The 21086-nt window shown below is 43.3% G+C and overlaps 1 protein-coding gene across 5 annotated transcripts in view; it reads left to right on the top strand.

Moving 5' to 3' along the window:
• Positions 1-21086, top strand: part of CARMIL1 (capping protein regulator and myosin 1 linker 1) — a 312575-nt gene that overhangs the window by 278692 nt on the left and 12797 nt on the right. For all 5 annotated transcript variants that reach the window (XM_072813988.1, XM_072813987.1, XM_072813985.1 and 2 more), the window contains exons 32-35: positions 5442-5554; positions 11881-12310; positions 19049-19130; positions 20421-20633. In XM_072813988.1, the coding sequence (XP_072670089.1) occupies positions 5442-5554; positions 11881-12310; positions 19049-19130; positions 20421-20633 (838 nt within the window). The remainder of the gene's footprint in view (positions 1-5441; positions 5555-11880; positions 12311-19048; positions 19131-20420; positions 20634-21086) is intronic.

The following is a 21086-nucleotide window of genomic DNA, read 5'->3' as shown; positions in this document are numbered from 1 at the left end:
GCCAGTAACATGCTGTTTTGATGACTATAGCTTTAAAGTGTATCTTGAAATCTGGGAAAGTGATATCTCCAGTTTTGTTCTTCTTTCTGAAGATTGCTTTGGCTACAAGGGGTCTTTTCTGGTTTCATACAAATTCGGGGATTATTTATTCTCATTCTGTGAAAAATGATACTGGTATTTTGATAGGAATTGCATTAAATATGTAGATTGCTTTGGGTAGTATAGACATTTTAAAAATATTTGTTTCTCCGGTCCATGAGCATGGAATATCTTTCCATTTGTTTGTATCATCTCCAGTTTCTTTCACCAGTGTTAAATAGTTTTCAGAGTTTAGATCTTTCACCTCCTTGGTTAAGTTTATTCCTAGGTATTTTATTCTTTTCATTGCAATTATAAACGGAACTATTTTCTTAATTTCTCTTTTTTGCTACTTTATTATTAGAGTATAGAAATGCAATGCTTTTCTGTCTATTGATTTTGTATCCTGTGACGTTACTGAATTCATTTATCAATACTAGTAGTTTCTGGTGGCATCTTTAGGGTTTTTTCTATATGTAGTATCATGTTAGTGAAAGTTTTACTTCTTTTCCAATTTGGATGCCATTTATTTCTTTCTTTTGTCTGATTGCTATGGCTAGGTCTTCCAGTACTATGTTGAGTAAAAGTGGTAAGAGTGGATGTATTCACTTTTTAATACCTGTACCATCTGGGTGGTCTTGGTCTTGGTATTGGTCTTACTCTCAGGCAAGGCCTATAATCTTCTGTATTTATAATCATATTTTAGAGAATAAGGGGTTACATCCATCAGGATATTTGAACTTACCCCTGAATCCTAGTATACTTGTTACATGTCACTGTCCAGAAATGAGCCATATTTCCAGCCCCAGGTACAAGAGCATCTGAGAAGATAATGTGTTTCACTTGGTCAGATGGATACTCCAACTAAGTCAGAGTTTGATACGGAGACTGGGTAGGCATGTAGCAGTTTCTGCTGTTACTGTTAAAGTTTTCTTCCTAGTTTGCTAATCTTTTTCTCAGTGAATAGTGATTTAATTTGATTTTTTTTTCTTCAGCATTTCTAGAAATTGATCATTTATTTTTCTCTTCTGTCTTGCTATTGTGGTGAATCACAATAACAGACCTTTCTAATGGTATACCTTCTTGATAAGACTCATGATACTCTCACTTTTTAAAAATTGTGGTATAATTAACATACAGTGTTGTATTAGGTTCTGGTGTATATTTTTACTTTGTTTTAATATACTGCTAGGCTTTGTCTGCCATATTTTATTGGAATTTTAAAGATTTTATTTATTTATTTGAGAGAGAGTGAGAGGGAGCACCATGAGCATGGGGAGGAGCAGAGCCAGAAAGAGAAGTAGACTCCCCCCTGAGCAGGGAGCCCAACGTAGGGCTCAATCCTGGGACCCTGAGATCATGACCTGAGATGAAGGCAGGCACTTCACCCACAGAGCCACCCGGGCACCCCAGGGTTTTTGTTTTATTGTCTTAATTCTTGTGCATATATAATAGTTTTTCTTATTCTTGTCTAGACTATCTACTTTGGGTTTCAAAGTTATACTATTCTCATAAAATTAGTTTGGCAGCTCTCATTTCCTCTTTTCTGGACTAGTTTGTATATAATAGAGATTGCCTGTTCCTCTCCAGGGAAGCCCTCTGGGCCTGATGTGTTGTATGAGTGCAGGTGAGGCTGATTTGTAGATTCCTCTTCTAGGGATTTTATTTCTTTTATTACGGATCTAATCAGACTACCTAGTTCTTCTTGAGACCATTTTGGCCCTCAATATTTTTCTAGGATATCATCCACTTCGTCTCATTGTTCCTTTAGTTGTTTATAGAATTCCTATAACTTTTTAATCTCCTGAACCATAGCTATGTCCCATTTTTTCCATTTCTGATCGACTTTAATGCCTCTCTCCTAATTTTAGAAGATTGTTTCCTTTATTAGTCCTTTTTTCGAAGAGATAGGTTTTAGTTTTCTTGCTCCTCTCAAATTCATTAATTTTTGTCTAATCTTTCATTTTATGTCCTTTGGGTTCTTTATTTCCTAACTTGATTGCTAAGCTCTCACTTCTCCATGATTCTTACTGTGTATGCGTGTAAGATTGCATGATTATTCAGCTCACTAATTAGCACTCTCTGGGTGTATGTGTTCAGAGTTACCAATAAAATACTAATCGTCCTTCCTTCCTGCCAATCTCTCTCCCTCCAGCCTGTGGAGACGTTATGAGAGATTTGGCAGCCGCCTTGTCAGAATCCAGGTGCACCACACACTGTGTTTCCTTCGCGCATTCATCTTCATCACCCTGACGGAGGATGGATTAGCCTCCATAATCACTGGCTTATCTTCTAGGCATTCACAAATTATCCTTTTAGCATGTTTTCATACGCTAGAGGGGCCGAGTCTACCTTCTTGATTTCTTAGAAATCCGACAACAGCCATTCTGATGCCCTATTTTATTTGCAGGAGCCGTTCTGTGCATGCAGATGGAGTCTGTTCCAGCCAGCTCAGGGATGAGATTTCTGCTTTCTCTTTCGAATAACGATGCCACACTTTTTAGTCTGAAACGTATGCTCCTTGATAGAAAGACCACAGTCAGATGGGACTCGGAGAACTTCTGATGTCTCTATGTCCTTTCCTTTCCTTTTGCTAGAAATTGAGCCCAAATAGCGTGTGTATTTACCCTTGAACTGTTCCGACAAACTGTGTTTCGTTTCTGTGTTTGGTTTTTCTGCTGCTCTTTGTACAAGCTGCTGACACCTCCACTTCCTGTTCTAACAGATGCATTTCAAACCACATCTCATTGAAGATTTCCTGGTGACCTGGACTTGCCGTCACCCCTCTGTGCCCAGTGTCTTCATTTCTAAGAGGACAGGCTTGGACTGGGGGCTTTGCCTCAAGCTCTGTTGAGCCCTGAAAGCTGGTCCATCCTGCGAAAGCAGATGGCTTTGCAGGGCCCTGTGTGCCTCCATCTCTGAAACCCGCTGACGTTCTCCCTGACCCCCGAAGGCTTTTTGTGTTAGCTCAGAATTCCATCTCGAAAGAAAGGAAAAGGCTTACAGGAGAAATTTATGGTAGTCAAAAGTAATTTTTTTTTCTCAAAATGGGAGGGAGAATTTGAAAGGGGGCCTCGAAAGGGAACCATGAGTGTGCTGGAAGAAGCCCCGTGTTAGCCCCTCTTCATCCATTGGTCAGGGTGTCCCCCACCATCTGAGCCCCCGTTTGATCTGTGACTAGCCAGAAACTAAGTCAAAACTGTCCTTCCTTTTCAGCGTAAAGAGTAGATGCGAAGATGAAATCCTAATGTGCAAGACACTCCTATAAACTACCAGGCATTACACAAACACCAGGAGCCATGATTACTGTAGAGACCCCATTCTCCGTTCTTTTACAAAAGGAGAAATGCTAACACAAGCAAGTTCTGTGTTACTGTATCTTTTGTGATAGAAGTTACTCAGAGAGCTGCTTTCTCCCCATAATTGAATTATAGAACTTTGCTGATTCTCTGCTCTATTATAATACATAGGAAAACCTTGCTCCAATATAAAGCATCATTCAGATGTGAAGTATAATTGTTATTCACACTTCACAGGGTTCTTTTGTCTTCATCTGCTATCTGCTGCTCACTTTTCAGCTGTTCACAAACATGAACTCAAACACTCAATTCATTTTCATAATGGAGATTTCCCAGTGAGTGAAGTGGATGATTGCTTAAAGCAAATGATTGGCCTTATCTTTAAATTGGCGCATAAGCAGACATGGACATGAGCCAAGATCCACCCTAGGCAACTTGACTCTTGCAAATCAAGATTACAGAAAGCCACCCCCACCTCCCCGTCCCCCCCTTGCCCCCCAGTCTGGCAAGACATTCAGATCAGATAATCTCAACCTTAGGAGAATTTGTCCTTGCGCCCTAAGGAATGAGCAAGATACCCATTCTTTCTCAAGGGCCTACAATCTGTTGGTGTGAAATATTAACTTAATACACCATTGCAGACACAAATCAGACACATGACTGAGCTCACTATGAGTTGTCCATTCAAAGAGAAATGCTAACTTGGTAAATGATTTCCGAATAACTTCTCTCCTGAGACACAAGCTTTCAAGTGGCTGCTGGATGCCTGACTTTGGGTTTCCCACAGTACCTCAAATGCTTGGCAAAAATTGGCCTCATCATTTCTTTTCCCACATCTGGTCTTTGAACTATGTTCCCTAGAACCATGCTCCCATTCTCCTAGCATAGAAACTTCAACCTCCTCTGAGACAAACTCCTTTCTTTGTATTCTCATATCTCCAGTACTAAATTTGCTCCTTATCTCCTCCAGATTAGACTAGACTATTACAGGAATCTCTCTTTTGTGTTCTTGAACAGTTTCCCCTACATAGAATCCCTGGCTTCTCTAGTATATCCTTCACGCTGCCCTAGAATCATCTGAACAAAATTCAGGTCGGGCCGTGCCCCTCTTTTGTGGGCTCTCACCTACAAACTAAATTCCATAAGATTCAAGGCTATTCACCATAAGTCCATGTATTATTGGGAAGTATTCGTTCAGCTGGAGATAACAAGTGTTACAAACTAAAAATGACTTAAGTAGAAATACCGATTTTTCTCACCTACCAAAAAATCCAGAAGTCTCAGAATAAAGGACTGGCTTATTCAGCAGCAAAGCATAAGCACCCAGGTGTTTTCTGCCCTCTCCTCTGTCATCCTCCACATATTGGCTTCTGTCCTCAGGCTTGCCTTCTCTTGAACCCCATATGGCTGCTGTGGCTCAGACGTCACATCCTCCCTTAAACCATGCAGGAAAATACATTCTTTCCTCTACAGGAACGACCTGCTCATAAGCCCCTAGCAGATTTCCTTTATATCACACTGATCAGAATTATATCATATTCCATACCCACCCATCATAGGCAAGGAAATAGAATTGTGGTATGTGGGTTAAACAAGCAAGTATTCATACCTCAAAGTGAGGATTCTTGCCCCCCAGAAAGAAAGGAAGTGAGGGAGGGGGTTTGGTTGGAGTGGCCCCTATTAGCATCTGCCAGCATTTGTACTCAGCAGTTAATCCCACCCACACTACATTGGCCTCTGGCCACTGGAATTATCTCCAGTCTCAGAATCTAGCACGTGTTTCATTTTCCCTTACCATCACCTGCAAGGGGCACTTGGCGCTTCACAGCCTGGAAGGGTGAGGGGCTTCCCACATACCCAGCAGCACCAAGCCTCCACTAGGCTTTGTATTATAGTACACGGCCTCGCTTTTGTTTCTTTCTTCCGTTGTCATGGTTGTACACAGGCCTGCCTTCCAGTACACAGGCCTTGTCCTTCCATGCCTTTATCACCATGCCTGGAATGTGACGTACCCTTGGTGGAATGAAGTTGCCTGTGAGTTACCTTTGCATGTTTGACTTGCAGGTCTGCGCTGCCAGCATAGTCCCTCAAGATGGTGAACAGAACAGTCTTATGGGGAGAGTGGATGAAGGTGTGGATGAATTTTTCACCAAGAAGGTGACCAAAATGGATTCCAAGTGAGTTCAGAGTCATTTCACTCATAATACTGCTTAATGCACATTTAAGTTTACTAAGTTGCAATTAAACTTACAGTGCCAAGGCTTATTTATCTTATTTTTATATATTACTTGGGATTTACTGTTCTGATGGCTCGCAAAACGTTAACTCATGCCCAGCAATCTCACGGTCAACTGGGAACTTACTAGAAATGCAAATTCTCAAGCTGCTTCCCCAGACCCACTGAATCAGAAACTGGATGTGGGGCCGTGCAGTCTGTACTTTGATAAGCTACACTGAGACATGCTCAGGTTTGAGAACTATTGTACTATTCTGACATAAACCACAGAACACATCAAGGTATTTTTTTAGAGCTTTACCACTGACATCTGGGTGACTATTCCAGGGCAGTGAACTTTGACAGGTGACATGACTTAATTTCTAAGTTCTCCTCACTAGTAATTTGGTGTATGTGGGGACCCTATATGACTGCTAAATGGCCCAGCTTCAACAGACAGCATCAAAATGAGATTGTTTTATTTTCTTATTAAGTGGTGTTACCTTAAAAGATAATCCTTTTATGAACTTCTGTTAATAGTTATTTAACCCAGAACACTTCCAGCATTCAGCATGATTTGTACCAAGTTATTTAATTCCCAACTAAATGCAGATCTATCCCTAAATATACTCTTAATGTGGATAAGTGTTTGTGAAGTATTCTTCACTTTGAGATACCAAATTCAGCAATGAATTGAAACCATAGTGATAAGCCGATGGTGGAAGACTGGGCAGGCTGGGCTCAGGTAGGAAAGAAACTGGTCCATTCTGTAGATTGATGTGCCTTATCTTGCCTCTGTAGGATGGTGAGGTAGAAATAAGTGAGGTTGTTATATCCATAACAGTATAACTGACTGCACGTTAGGAGCTTCAGGACCCAATTATTTGTCTTCTTTGACACTGGCCTTGAAGCTTGGCATTCTAGGGAAAGAGTCTATGCTCCCATTCTTCAAGAACCAGCCTCAATGTCATTTATTCTTTGAAGCTGTCATGTGACTGCCCCTTCCCCACCCTCACCCCCAATTAATTGCTCTTTCTCTGCTGCTGACTCAAAGCCTTTTTTTTTTTTTTCATCTTCTGCTCCCATCTGTTAGAGCACACATAATCCTTTGAGCATTTCTTCCCATTTTGTATGGTATGAGGAATGGACGGATGTGTCCTCAGTGTAAAAGATTCAAGCAGTCACCACATGCCAGCATAACCAGAGCAAAATGGGAAAGTCCCTTTTAATGATCTGCTCTCCAATCATTTTCCCCCCGAGAATGTTTGTTCTTCAGAAGCAACCCCCAGGTCTTACTGTTCGTTATAACTTGAGTGTCTGGCACAGATTGTAATATATAGTCTGCCTTTAGTCACAATTGCTTGAATGAATTGAGACAGTCTTGGCCTATATCCCTACAAACTTCAGACACCGTTGCAGGCTCGCCTCCTCCTAAACATCAAAAGTTGGTACGTTAGTGGAGAGGTGTATGCACATCTGATCTGAACCATTTATACCTGCCTCCGTGTGATTTCCTGCATCCTTATGATGCCTTTTTCTGTAACAGGCTCTGGAGGAAAGTTGGGCAAATTTTAGAAGGTATAAAATCTACTTTTTGCAAAGATACTGCTCTGGGAGTATGTTCGAAGCACAAAGAGAAGTAGAAGTAAATTTTCATCAAATAATGATGGAATCTACCAGAAGTTCATTTTTTCATTTCATTTTGTTATATAAAAACAGACTGTCAGTTTGATATGTAAAAGGCTAGGCATGGGTAAAATCTGCAGGTAGTATGAAGAACATTTGACAGTCAAACTTATAAATGCTTGTAGTTTAAAATGCCAGATGTTCTACAAAGACAGAAAAACAAATTCCATTGTTTCTTTCTCCACTACCTATTCCCCAGAGGCATTTAATTCCTATGCCCTTAGCTGTTTATTTGTGCTTCCATATTTTTTAATAACATTCTTTGCTCTTTCCTGTTTTTCAGATTTAAAAAGCAAGCATGACTTAACTTCTCACTGTAGAGGATGATAATTTGGCTCTGATACACTGTGACCCTGCTGCTAACCACCCCCACCCCTCACCACACACACACACTCTTTTCCTTGTGAATATTCATGACTGAGTTACATTATCTTTGGGTTTGCTCTCCTTTACAGTGTTTTATGTTCACTGTAGTTAATAATCATCTCCTTTACATATGCTTACTTTTGCATATTCCTGTCCACTGCCGTGTCCCATACATCTGCAAGAAAGGTATTAATCTCCTCTCCACGTGTTCAGGTATCTTCTGTTTCATCTCCTGGAACACATCCCTCATGGCTGCCTGACCTACCTGACCCATGTGGCATCTGGGCCCAGTTCCCTGCTATGGCCCTGCCACCTCCTGTCTCTGTCTACTGGAGGCTTCCTTGTGCTGCATACCTGCGTCCTTTTTCTGCTCCCTTTGGCCTAATTCTTCTCCTTCCTTCTTTGATTCCCCTGTTTTGGCAGATGACCTCCTCTAGTTGCTTCCTGAGAAGGGCAGCTTGAGAGGGGTATTTTGGAGACTTGCAGATATGTCTTTCATTTTGATTAACAGTGTGACTACGTATGGAATCCTAGATCGAATCCATCTTAGAATCTTCAAAACCTGGTCCTATTACCTTCTAACTTCTATTGTTGCTATAAGAATCTGTCAGGGAGCAATATTTTCCAGTCCCCTTCAAGGTTCTTCTGGCTGGACTTAGAATCAAATTGACATGAGGAAGAGTAACAGGATAGAATAACATATAATTGTGTACATACAGGAAGCCACTCAGACATGAAATTCTAAAGACCGTCAGGCAGAATGAGGCATATATGTGATTCTGAACTAAGAAGGGAGCCACAGTCTGGGACTCCAAAGGGAAAGAATACAATTATCAGGAAGAGTAAATGTTCAAGAAGCACATGTCTGCAGGGCCACTTAGGTAGTGGGACATGGAGGACCTTGATCCAATAGGCCTTGCTAGCTTCTTCCCCATCCACCACCCCTAGCTCATAGTGTAATGTAGTTCTCTATGCTGACAACTCTCTTCCTGGAGCAGGTCCTCTAGCTAAATTCTTTCAGGCAGTCAAGGAGGAGGTAAGGAGCTTTTCTGGAATCTGTCAGGTTTTGATGACATTTTGACTCAAAATAATCTCCATGCCAAAGCAGCCCATCTCGAGGCAGCCTGGCCTTGGCCCATACAAATCCAAAGTCCTCATGAGCCCTGATCCTTTGTTACATATTTTTGTTTTTAGTCTTTTCTGGAAACATTGAGGATTTTCTCTTTGTTCCCAGAAATGTATGATGATTGGCTCTGGGTAGGTTTTGTTTTGTTTTGTTTTGTTTGAACCCATTTGCTAGGCACTCATGAGCCATTTCAATCTGAAAATTCATATCCTTTGGTTCTGGAATTTTCCTTGAAATTTTTTTTTCATAATTTCTTCCCTTTTCTCTGTATTCTTTTTAAAAAAACATCCATTATTCAAATTATGTGTTTTCTCTATTAATACACTAATTTTTGTTTTATTTTATTTTGATCTTTTCTCTTTCATTTTCTCATTCCTTCTATTACCCAACCCCCTATTCCTCACTGTCTGGGAGATTTCTCCAGCTGTATCTTCCAACTTTGAGTGTTACACTCCCACTATCACATTTTCCTGTTACGCATATCTGATGGCACAACAGGTTTTTGTTTTGTTTGTTTTTTTCCTCTTTTATTTGAAATGAAATAGGACACAAGTGAGCTATTGGAAGTTGATGTCTTAGAAGCATTGAGGCTCTAAGGGGATGCCTGGTGGCCAGCTGTGGGGAAGGTCTGAGGCCTGTCCTGGCAGCAGTCCATGAGAAGCTGGATCACACCAGACAGGCCCAAGATGGCAGGGCCATGATAGGAAACCCCTGAGCAAGTTAAGAAGAAAAGGTGGGAAACTCTGCTTCCCTGTGCCAAATTATGAATTCTACTCTCTCTTGTTAACTGCACATATAAAATAGAACCCCAAACACCTGCATACACCACAGCTGGCTCTCTCTTAACCTTATCTACTTTCAAATCTCAAGAGTGTACTTAGTTTTGTTTTTTAAAGACTTTATTTTTAAGTAACCTTTCCATCCAATGTGGGGCTTGAACTCATAACCCTGAGATCAAGAATTGCCTGCTCCATCAATTGAGCCAGCCAGGCACCCTCAAGAGTATACTTTTGGTTTAATAAACTTTCCTGCTTATGTCGCTTATCCACTGTGTTGTGTGTCTGTCCTTGAATCTTTTCTCATTCAGCGACTTCTTTGGGATGGGCTGGGTCAAGGGTGTGGGGACCCTCCAGTTCACCTGGCAACAAGTAGGGCTTACTGACTGATGGACTTCACTCTAGGGTCCCCTTCTTGGACCATTTGGTTGGGCGAGGGTCTCCCTGATTATCAGAGTCTTTGGGTCATTTCTCTTGAGCTTGTTGGGAAATTTGATCTCCTTCTTGGAGGGCTTAAACCTGGCTGTCCCCTTTTGGGATCCATAATGAGAGAAAGAGGCTGGGAGTATCACTGCCCCAATACGCAGGCTTTCTTGTGATTGTAGGGGAGGGAAGATCATGTTCTCTCTACCCTTCTAGGTTCCTGGCTGAGACACTCCTATAATAAAAGATTAACAGGAGAAAGAAGTTCAAGAACATGGACACCTCCTATATGCATGGGAGAGACTTAGAAAAACTGAGTAGTTCCCGCAAAATGGCTCAAGCTACCACCTGAAATACCATTTTCAGTTAAAGACAAAAGAAAGATGTTGGGATAGGGGACGGGGAACAAGTGTGGGAAGATTACCAGAAAAAGGCCTATAAACAGGGTAAGGTGGTTATGCACATTTAGGGCCATACCCTCTCCATTGATAAGTTTCCAGAAATGTAGTTATCTCTTCCTGCTGCTGAGAGGAACACACCCTTATGAATGGAGATTTCTCTTATAAACATCTCTTCCAAAACAGCAACTTCTGTTCTCAGAGCTTCTCTGGTGTCTGCCACTTCTTAATTAGCCAAAAATAATCCTTAGGACAAAGAGGTCTACTGTGAGGTACCACAGTCAGCAGCCCTCCCCCTGAACCTACCTGTGTTCAGGATGGCACACGTTGCTCAGCTGTCCTGCTGCCCCTCGCCCTCCCTAAAGGGTGCGAAGGGGCAGTTTTGGTCTCTGGTTTGGGGAGAGGATCTGACGGTTTAGTGAATGGGCTATTGGCTCTCTCCCTGTCTGGAGTCCCCCTTCACTTCTGTTTCCAGGGGTGCCTGGAGCTCCGTGCAAACCCATGCCTCTCCCCTCTCTTACCAGCACTTCAGAGGACAGCTTTCCCGTGTCCATTAAGTCTGTTTTCACTCTCAGTTCTCTAGGCTTCCAGACTTGGCTGTTTTTGCCTTTCTTTCCCTCCCTTAGTTTTTTCTTTAAACCTTTGGCCGTGATGTCACCGGGGACACAGAGGACCTAATGGGGTTTGTGTCTGCCAGTTCTAAGTGAAAGGAACCAATGAGACCTCTAATTGGCCCCTTGAGTTGCTCTTTCCCTGCCCATTCCCCCATTCCTGAATATTCTCTTTCATACAGAATGAAGAGCTTACCCTCTCTGTTACCCTTTTCAGTGGTATTATGTTTAAGTAAGGACCCACATTCTTGTTTGAGTCAAGCACTAAGGGTGGAATTTCAGATGTGATTTTAGTGATGATGCAAGGACTTCAGGTGACACTGGGGAAACCTGGCCCTTATCAATGCAGTCAAATTAAATTAGGCCATCCCTCACTTGTGTCTTTGAGGAGCCAGCTTTACTAGAAGTTCTTACAAGTGGAGAGGCAACTGACTAGAACATTTAGATACAAAAATACCTCATCTCTGCCCCCCAGGCCCACCACCTACACCTTCAGGTTCCCATTCCTGATTGGTGGTTCCTCCATCTCCTGACCTGTGACTATAACATTCCACACTATTTACCAAACGCAATAGCTCAAATTAAAAATTTTTTAAAGATTTTATTTATTTGACACCGAGAGAGAGAGAGTACAAGCAGGGGGAACAGCAAGAAGAGGAAGAAGCAGGCTCCCCACTGAAAAGGGAGCCCTATAGGGGGCTTGATCCCAGGACCCTGAGACCATGACCTAAGCCAAAGGCAGATGCATAACCAACTGAGCCACCCAGGCACCCCTCAAATGAAAATTTTTACTGCTTCAGAATGGCTAGATAAGCAGCAATCTCCCTATTTGTATTTTGACTGATTCTTGCAAGAACTATAATTACAGCAAACCCCACAGTATTTGTTCTTTTGAATCACAGGAGATCCTCAGCAAGAGGCTCAGAGTCCCATGAGCTTGGTGAAGGAGGAGATGAAAAGAAGAAGCGAGACTCTCGGAAGAGTGGCTTTCTCAACTTAATCAAATCTCGATCCAAATCTGAGCGGCCACCGACGGTCTTGATGACAGACGAGCCGTCCTCGCCCAAAGGGGCTATGAGAAGTCCAGCCCTGGACATGCCCAGGAAGGACACGAAGCCAGTGGAGCACAACAGCAGTTCGGAGCGGGTGGAGGAGATAAAAACGCCCGACTCCCTGGAGGAAGGCCAAGAGGAGGACGTGGGCAAGATGGAGCGCAGTGACAGCAAGAGCAGCCCACAGGCCGGGCGCAGGTATGGGGTGCAGGTGATGGGCAGCGGTCTGCTGGCAGAGATGAAGGCCAAGCAGGAGAGAAGAGCGGCCAGTGCACACAAGGTGAGGGGGGCCCCTCCTGACCTGATTGTCTTTGTGGCTCTGCCCCCTCTCAGTTTTTACCGGAGAGAGATGAGCAGAAGGAGCCCATACAGTTAAATAAAAATCCGAAACCAAAGCCTTTTCCCAAAAGAACCCAGAGCATGAGCTACAGAGGCATGGCTGGGTTTTCCCTCTGTCACGGAGGCCCGCTCCTCTGAGAGCCACAGGGCTTGAAGATAAGTCACTGACTGAGAGAGGCTGCTGGCCTTTGTCTACCTGTGCAAGTCAGGAGCCTGGGACGGGTGTTGTGGGGAAATGCTCAGATCTGGGGAGAAGACAGAGTCTGTTGCATCCAAACTGAGACCTAAGGGTGACCAGAGATAGAGCTGCCAGAGGCAAATAAGAATACTGAAACCATGGGGGCTCCTGGCTAGCAAAGACTCTTGATCTCAGGGCTGTGAGTTCAAGCCCCATGGCTGGGTGTAGAGAATACTTAAAAATAAAAACCTTAAAAAAAAAAAAAAAAACTGGAACCAGATTTTTTTTTTAAGATTTTATTTATTTATTAGAGAAAGAGCATGAGCGGAGTGGGGGTGCAGTGCCATGGGAGAGAGAGAAGCAGACTCCCCACCAAGCTGGGAGCTACACAGGGCTCCATCCCAGGACCCTAGATCATGACCTGAGCCAAAGGCAGACACTTCACCAACTGAGCTACCCAGCCCAGGTGCCCCTGAAACCAAGAGTCTAATTATATATAAGTAGATCTGCCTTTCAGTTTTTTCATCTTGCCAGATTTGAAAGTCAAAAGGAAAGAAAGTCAAGGTATTCTGTTAGAATTAATGGAATACTTGATCATTGAGATATATTGTAGACTGCTATGAAGAAAAATTTGATCATTTAAAAATTGCCCTATTCTCTCCAAATCTGACTAAATTCATCATTTATTCTTTGAACACCTTTTAAAATAGACGTTGTGGGTTTTTTCCTTCCCCCTATTATCTCTCCTTTCTCCTGGTAGCTACTTGAAAGATCATAGCTTCAGTGTGATCTCTAAGATCAGCATATCCATGTTAGCCCAGAGTTTGGGTTTGGTACATGAATCTGAGCTCTTTTTTGTTTATATAACTGGATTTCCCAAAGAAAGGAAGATTGCTCATCTTTGTTATTTGAAGTATCAGAATAAAACAATGCACCCCATTGAATCCTTGATTTATTAAACTGTATTATATGCCAGGGTGTAGAGCGTTGTTTTATTTGACTTAACAGCTGATTTTTTTTTTCATTAAATCCTGCATCCCGCATGATTTTACAGCTATGCACCTCATTTACCCCACCAGAATCTTAGTTATCCAGTACTTTCCTTGTGATGGATCCCTTCTTACTCAGTGACCCTTATAGAAGGTTCAGGGAAGTGCAAAGGGAGGACCGTGTAACTAATTGCCCTCTGCTAATTCGACGACACAGGCACCATGTGGCCTTCCCTAGTCAGAATTCAGAATAAACACTGCGATCATATCATTGGTGAGTCACCCAAGGAAATGTTTAAATTTCAAACCATTTTATAGCATTTCTTACAACAACAAACGTGCTGTTTTCACTAACGAGCTGTTTATTTTATCACTGTTTTCACTGATGAACAGCTGCTTTTTGGTAGAAAGATGGGAAGTGCTAGAGGGTTTTTTCCATGTGCTGTGGATTTGATACATAAATTGCCTTGAAGTGACAAAATTCTTATGGTCTGGAAGTCTCAGTTGTTCAAGGCTTCTAGTAATGAGCTTTTGGCGCCATCTTGTGTTTGATTAAAACAACATCAATAATAAAAATCCTTAGAGGTGGACCCTGGAGACATTGCAAGTTCAGTTCTAGATCAACACAATAAAGCAATAAAGTGAGTCAAATGAATTTCAGGGTTTCCCAGTACATAGAAAGTTATGTTCACACCGTACTGTAGTCTGCTAAGTGTGCAACTGGCATTGTGTCTTAAAAAAACAATGTACATACCTTAATTTTAAAATATTTTATTGATTAAAAAAAGCTAACCATCATCTGAGCTTGCTGGTGGAGGGTCTTGCCTTCATGTTGACAGCTGCTGACTGATTGCTTAAAGGCAGGGGTGGCTATGGCAATTTCTTAAAATAAGACAATGAAGTCTGCCACATTGACAAATGATTATTCTGTAGCATGTGATGCTGTTTGATAGCCTGTTCCCCACAGTAGAGCTTCTCTCAAAATTGGAGTGAATCCTCTCATACCCTGCTACTACTTTATCAACTAAGTTTATGTAATAATCTAAATCCTCTGTTGTCATTCCAACAGTCTTTACCACATCTTCACCAGGAGTAGATTCCATCTCAAGAAAGCACTTGGTTTGCTCATCCCTAAGAAGCAGCTCCTCATTCATTCAAGTGTGGTCATGAGATTGCAGCCATGCTAGGCCCATCTTCAGACTCTACTTCTCATCCCAGTTCTCTTCTTATTCCCACCACATCTGCAGTGACTTCTCCTTTGGCATCTTGAACACTTTCAAGTCATCCATGAGGGTTGGAGTCAAATTCTTCCAAAGTCCTGTTCATATTGCTATTTTGACTTTTTTTTGCATGGATCATGAATGTTCTGAATGGCATCTACAATGGTGAATCCTTCCCAGAAGGTTTTCAGTTGACTTTCCCAGATCCATCAGAGGATCACCATGTATGGCAGCTTTAGCCTTACAAAATGTATTTCCTAAGTAATAAGACTTGAAAGTTAAAATTACTCCTTGACCTACAAGCTGCAGAATGGATATTGTGTCAGCAGGCATGAAAACAACATCTCCATCAGAGCTCTTGGGTGACCAGGTGCATTGTCAATGAGCAGTAATTTTTTAAAAGGAGGTCTCCACAATAGACCTAAAATATTCAGTAAACCATGTTCTAAACAGATATCCTGTCATCCAGGCTTTGTTATTCCATTTATAGAGCGCAGGGAGAGTAGATCTAGCATTATTCTTAATGGCCCTAGGATTTTTGGAATGGTGACTGAGCATTCAAATCAACAGCTGCGTTAATCCCTAACGATAGCCAGCCTATCCTTTGAAGGCAGGCATTGACTTCTTTCTAGCTATAAAAGTCCTACATGGCATCTTCTTCCAACAGAAGCCTGTATGTCTACGCTGATAATCTGTATTCTACTGTAGCCACCTTCATTAATTCTCTCAGCTAGATCTTCTGGCGAACTTGCTGCAGCTTCTCCATTAGCACCGGCTGCTTCACCTTGCATTTTTTGGTTCTGGAGCTTCTTTTCAACCTCATGATCCACACTAGTAGCTTCAAACTTTCCTTCTGCAGATTCCTCACCTCTCTCAGCCTTCATGGAGCTTTAGAGATTCAAGGCCTGATTCTGGATGAAGCTTTAGCTTAAGGGTAGTTGTGCTGGTTTGATCTTCTGTTTGGACCCCTCAGACTTTCTCCATATCAGCAATAAGGGTGTTTCATTTTCTTATCATTCATGCGTTCACTGGAATAACACTTAATTTCCTTCAAGAACTTTTCCTTTGCATTCACAACCTGGGTAACTGTTTGCCACAAGAGACCTGGCTTTTAGCCTTTCTCAGCTTTCAATGTGCCTTCCTCACTAAGCTTTACCATCCCTAGCTTTTGATTTAAAGTGAGATGTGTAACTCTTCCTTCACTTGAACACTTACTTAGAGGCTGTTGTCAGGTTATTATCTGGCCTGATTTCAATATTGTTGTGTCTCAGAAAATAAGAAGATCTGAGGAGAGGGAGAGAGATGGGGGAATGGCTGGTTGATGGAGCAATCAGAACATGGACAACATTTATTGATTAAGTTTACTGCCTTATGGGGCCATGGTGCATAGCACCCCAGAACAACTACAGTAGTAATATCACTGATCACAGATCACCATGACATATATAGCAATAATGGAAAAGTTTGAAATATTGTTAAGAATTACCAAAATGTGACACAGGGATATGAGGTGAGCAAATGCTGTTGGAACAAAGGTACTGATAGACTTGCTCAGTGCAGTGATGCCACAAACCTTCAACCTGTGAAAACAAAAACAAAACAGTATCTGTAAAAGGCAGTAAAGCAAAGTGCAATAAAATGAGGTATACCCGTATTGAAAATTCAAACCAGTCAGGATTTTCTATCCGAATAATAAAATATTAGGAAAGGTTTTCAAAAATAAGTATAAGAAGGGTCACCTAGGCTCAGTGGGTTGTACGCCTGACTCTTGCTTTTGGCTCAGGTCATGATCTCCGGTTGTGGGATCAATCTCCCTGTTGGGCTCTGCACTGCATCTGGAGCCTGCTTGAGATTCCCCCTCTACCCACCCTCTGCCTCTTTCTTAAAAAAAGAAAAAAAAAGACCCTTAAAATTAGTAAAAGAATATTTTCCTCTAAAATGACTGTATTCTTTATAAAAGTTAGCAACATAAGCCCCATTGGTCAGTATACTGTTGGTAAAATTTATGGTGTCTTCAATCTTCTCTTGAATAATTTTCTTTACACTATTCACATTTAATACGTGTATTTAAAAGAAAAGAACCAGGATGGAGCATCCGGGTGGCTCAGTCAGTTAAACGTCTGCCTTCTGCTCAGGTCATGATCCCAGGGTCCTGGGATTGAGCCCCACCCACATCAGGCTATCTGCTCAGCCAGAAGCTGCCTTCTCCCTCTCCTGCTCCCCCTGCTTGGGCTTCCTCTCTCTCTGTGTCAAATAAATAAGTTAAATCTTAAAAAAAAAAAAAAATCATGAAAGTGAAGCTATGGCACTTCTCATTTTTTAACAAAGGAGAGTAAATAACAAGTACTGAATGCATAGAGGCCCTGTCTTCTAGGGCCACCTCCTCAGCTGCCTGCATTCAAAAACAATGGACCTTATCGTATTTTGTGTTAACTACCTCAGAAAGCTGGGAAGGAAAAAGAAAAACTATTCCTTGGGTTATATTTTTAATGCAGGCAAGCGAGGCGCCAAGGGTGCAAAGTGCAAGGAGGCATTGGCTCTCAGGTGCCCACCTGGCGCTGAAAGGCGATGTCTCCTTAAATCTGTGCACTGGCATCTTGCTTGACATAGTCTCATCCTGACCATGTTTGAATAGTCCACCTTCTTATCTGCATCTGAGCACAACTACACGTGCCTCTGCCTTCTAGAGGCTGTCGGATGTCAGGCCAAGTGTTGGTGAGGCCCTGCCTCTGAACTGCTCCCTCTGTCCATGGGCTTGGACACCCCCTGCTGGTCCAGGCGGGGACTTCCTGGCTGCAGCCCTGGCACGGGACTCCCTTTCCTTGGGATCACTTGTCTGTAGGAACATACGAACACCAAACAGTGTGCCCATTCTAGCTGTAGAACTCATGTGCACATTTCTTCTCAGAGACCTGCTCAGCGGCCTCCCCTAAGGGAACTCCCAGAGTCTTGCTGAGAGAGCCCTGAGAATTGCTGCAGTGTACTTGCCCTCCCCCGGAGCTGCCACTCCTGGCTGGTATATGGCTGTGGCCAGTCAATAAATGTCATGCATAAGTCAGATCTCAGCTGTGTTTCAGATAACACCTCCTGTATCATCAAAACTAGTGGAAAGCTGGGAACTGGCACCAGATACATGCTTTTCTGGTTTGTCAGAAGCACAAGTATGAGTTGAGCAGGAAGGGACAGGCCGAAGGCCAGGCTGCCTTAGGAGTCATCAGCCTCCTGGTCTACCTGCCCACCGTCTTTATATTTCTAGACAGGAGGTGGATGTAGACAGTCCGTCTTTGTCAACAGAGTACTTAGATTTTATTAGGCAAACCCTTGATTTTTCATTTAGGATAACTTTTTGTATTTAAATGCCTCCCTCTTAGGTGGACTTTCTGCACTGCAAGGAAGAGGCCAAGTCCTAGCTTCCCTAGTTATCACTCCTTCCCTGAGATGATGGTGTCTAACCTTGCCCCCCTTTGCTGTCATAAACCCCTTCACCTGAAGCTTTTGGGTTTCTTTTTTTTTTTAATCTTATTTATTTATTTGAGAGAGCATGATTGGGATGAAGGGCAGAGGGAGAAGCAGACCCTGCTGAGCAGGGGGCCCGATGTGGGGCTCGATCCCAGGACCCCAGGATCATGACCTGAGCCAAAGGCAGATGCATAGCTGACTGAGAGACCCAAGCACCCTGCTCTGAGGTTTTTTAAATTAATTCTGGCCTGTATGTCCATTGCCTCCTAAATGATAAATCTGTGTCTTGTGGTCTTGTGGTTCTGTCTCAGTGGCAACAAAGGCCCTGCCTATTACAGTCCCTTTTTACCTATCCTGTACATTGAAGTTGAAAAGGTTTCCACTGCTTTCAAATTTTGATTTTGGGAACTCAACTTGGAGAGACCATCCCGTCAACTCACAGAGCATCAGTACCCTTGTTGCTTGGAGCATCGGGGCTGCAGAGCCTCTATAGGTGTTCCACAAAAAAAGAAAACAAAAACAAAACACAGGAGACAGAAACGATCCCCAAGCTCACTGGCTTCCCCTGAGCCCATGTACCTGTCACCGGGGGGATCATTTTGGGGCATTGGCCACACTCCAGAACCCCAGAACCCTGATTATAAACACAGAAAAGAACCTGTTCCTCCAAGCTCTGTCCCAGGAGCAGGCACCCAGGGACACAGGGAGGTGGGACACAGTGTGACAACAGTAAAGGGGCCATTATTTGTTGACATTTATTTTCTGCTTTGTTTCTTTTCTTACATTTTAAATAAATATGCACTTTGCTGGGGCTGTGTGCTTGAATTTTCTAGAAGCTTGGGAATGATGCCATCTCTCAGGATTCCTCCAGCTTGGCCTTGGGCAGCACAGAACGTTTGGATGGAGGTGGTGCAGGTAAGACCATCACCCCCTAAGGAAGAACGCTTTCCCTCCTGGTTCTGGAGTCACACATAGTTGACAGAAGAAAAATAGAAATGAGAGAGGAGAATGTGTTGTCAGCCTGCACCTAAAGGCCACATCCCTTCACCTGCTGCAGCTCCACCTCAGCGGCATCTCCCACTCCCAGAGCTGTGTGCCTGGAAGGGGCACCAGTTCCAATTTCCCAAAAGGAAGAAATGCCTCTGATAAGAGCTCTCAAACTGTGGACATCCGAGGAGTGGGGGAGGGGCATGTCTGATGTTAAAAATAAGCCACACATGGTAAGTAGAAGGTCCATTTGTTTGATATGAAGGAGTGTCCCTTCCTTTCAGCATGAATATCCAATATCCTTTGTCCCTCTGACTTTTTGGGTATGGTAAAGAATAAGACACTTTTGATGGGAACCAGAGGGTGGCTTACAAACTGTGCATCAGAAATCTCACTTTGCTGTTTGAAATTCCCGTGTTGTGCTGGAATGTCTTCCTGCAGGAAGAGTTGGAATGTAGCTCACATTTAACCCTCTTGCTTCATTCAGTTGTCTGCATGCTTAAGGCAACAGCAGGGCAAGGGTGGGGCATGAGATTACATCCCTGAAGCCTTTGCCACAGTTCTTGCTAAATGGGAGGCTGTGGATGTCAGTGTACTCCCCTCACTGAGGACCCGCAGCCAGACCCCTGCCTGATGATGATTGTCCAGAACTGAGGCACCTACAGTTTTACGGTCATACCTGCCTGTATTCGTGCCAGATCGGAGAAAGATCTGAGTGCTTCAGATGCATTAAGCACTGTATCCTCTCCATATGTTAGTATGGACATGGACACGCTTGAACTTAAGGTTGCCATCTGTGGAGTAGTCAGGAATGATCAGAAGAGTAGCACTAAGTTCATTGATTTTCCACAAAGAGCTGTAGTCTTCCAGCAGCGTGTTTAGATTCTACAAGCATGCTAGAACGACATGGTTCAGTTCTGAAATATCCATGGGGAGAAAAGACAGAACAGACAGACCAGAACTCTCCTAGCTCTAAATAATTTGTTTCTTTCACCTTTGATTTTTTTTAAAGATTTTATGTATTTATTCATGAGAGACACAGAGAGAGAGGCAGAGGGAGAAGCAGCCTCATCACAAGGAGCCTGATGCGGGACTTGATCCCAGGATCCCAGGATCACGCCCTGAGCCAAAGGCAGATGCTCAACCACTGAGCCACCCAGGTGCCCCTCACCTTTGAATGTTAAAATAAAGTGTGCTTTTTGTACCCATTTTCACTAGTGCCTAAGCTGCACCCAGGCATTCCGGAGAACCGCTTCATTTTGGGAACACCAGAAAAGAATGCCAAAGCAGAGCCCAAAGTGGATGTGGGCTCCAGGTCCCGGAGCTCGTCCAGCACACCCACCAGCCCGAAGCCCCTCCTGCAGTCCCCCAAACCCAGCCTGGCAGCGCGGCCCACCATCCCGCAGAAACCAAGAACCACCTCACGGCCTGGTAAGGGTTGTGCTGGGCAGGGGCAGCCTGCAGGGCTAGCTGCATCAGGACCCCACAGACAGTTCCAGGAGCTGCTGGTGAACACGGCCACAGGAGGGGTCCCAGAAACTGGACAGTGGCTTCCAGAGGAACAAAGGCTGAAGGGTTTCATTATTTGACACCAAGGCGCGAGGACTCTGGGACTATCCCTGCATTCAGGCCCTGGGTTAGAGGGCCAAAGAGAAAACAGTCTTGTGTTAGGTTGGCCCATCTGCAGGGCTCAGTTGGGCTTTCTGAGAACTGTCTCCAGAGTCTACAGATGCTTCAGAAAAGGCCTTGCATGAGGGGTGGGCACCACGAATATTCTGTGAAAGATTTAGGGTTTAGAACAGGGCCTGGCAGACTATGGGCCTGTTTCTGTAAATAAAACGCTAGCAGCACACAGCCAAGCCATCTGTATACGTGTTGTCTCCA

The sequence above is a fragment of the Canis lupus genome, chromosome 37 (genome assembly GCF_048164855.1).
Source record: "Canis lupus baileyi chromosome 37, mCanLup2.hap1, whole genome shotgun sequence".
In the NCBI taxonomy this organism is placed as follows: Eukaryota; Metazoa; Chordata; class Mammalia; order Carnivora; family Canidae; genus Canis; species Canis lupus.
This window is presented reverse-complemented; position numbering and strand designations above follow the sequence as displayed.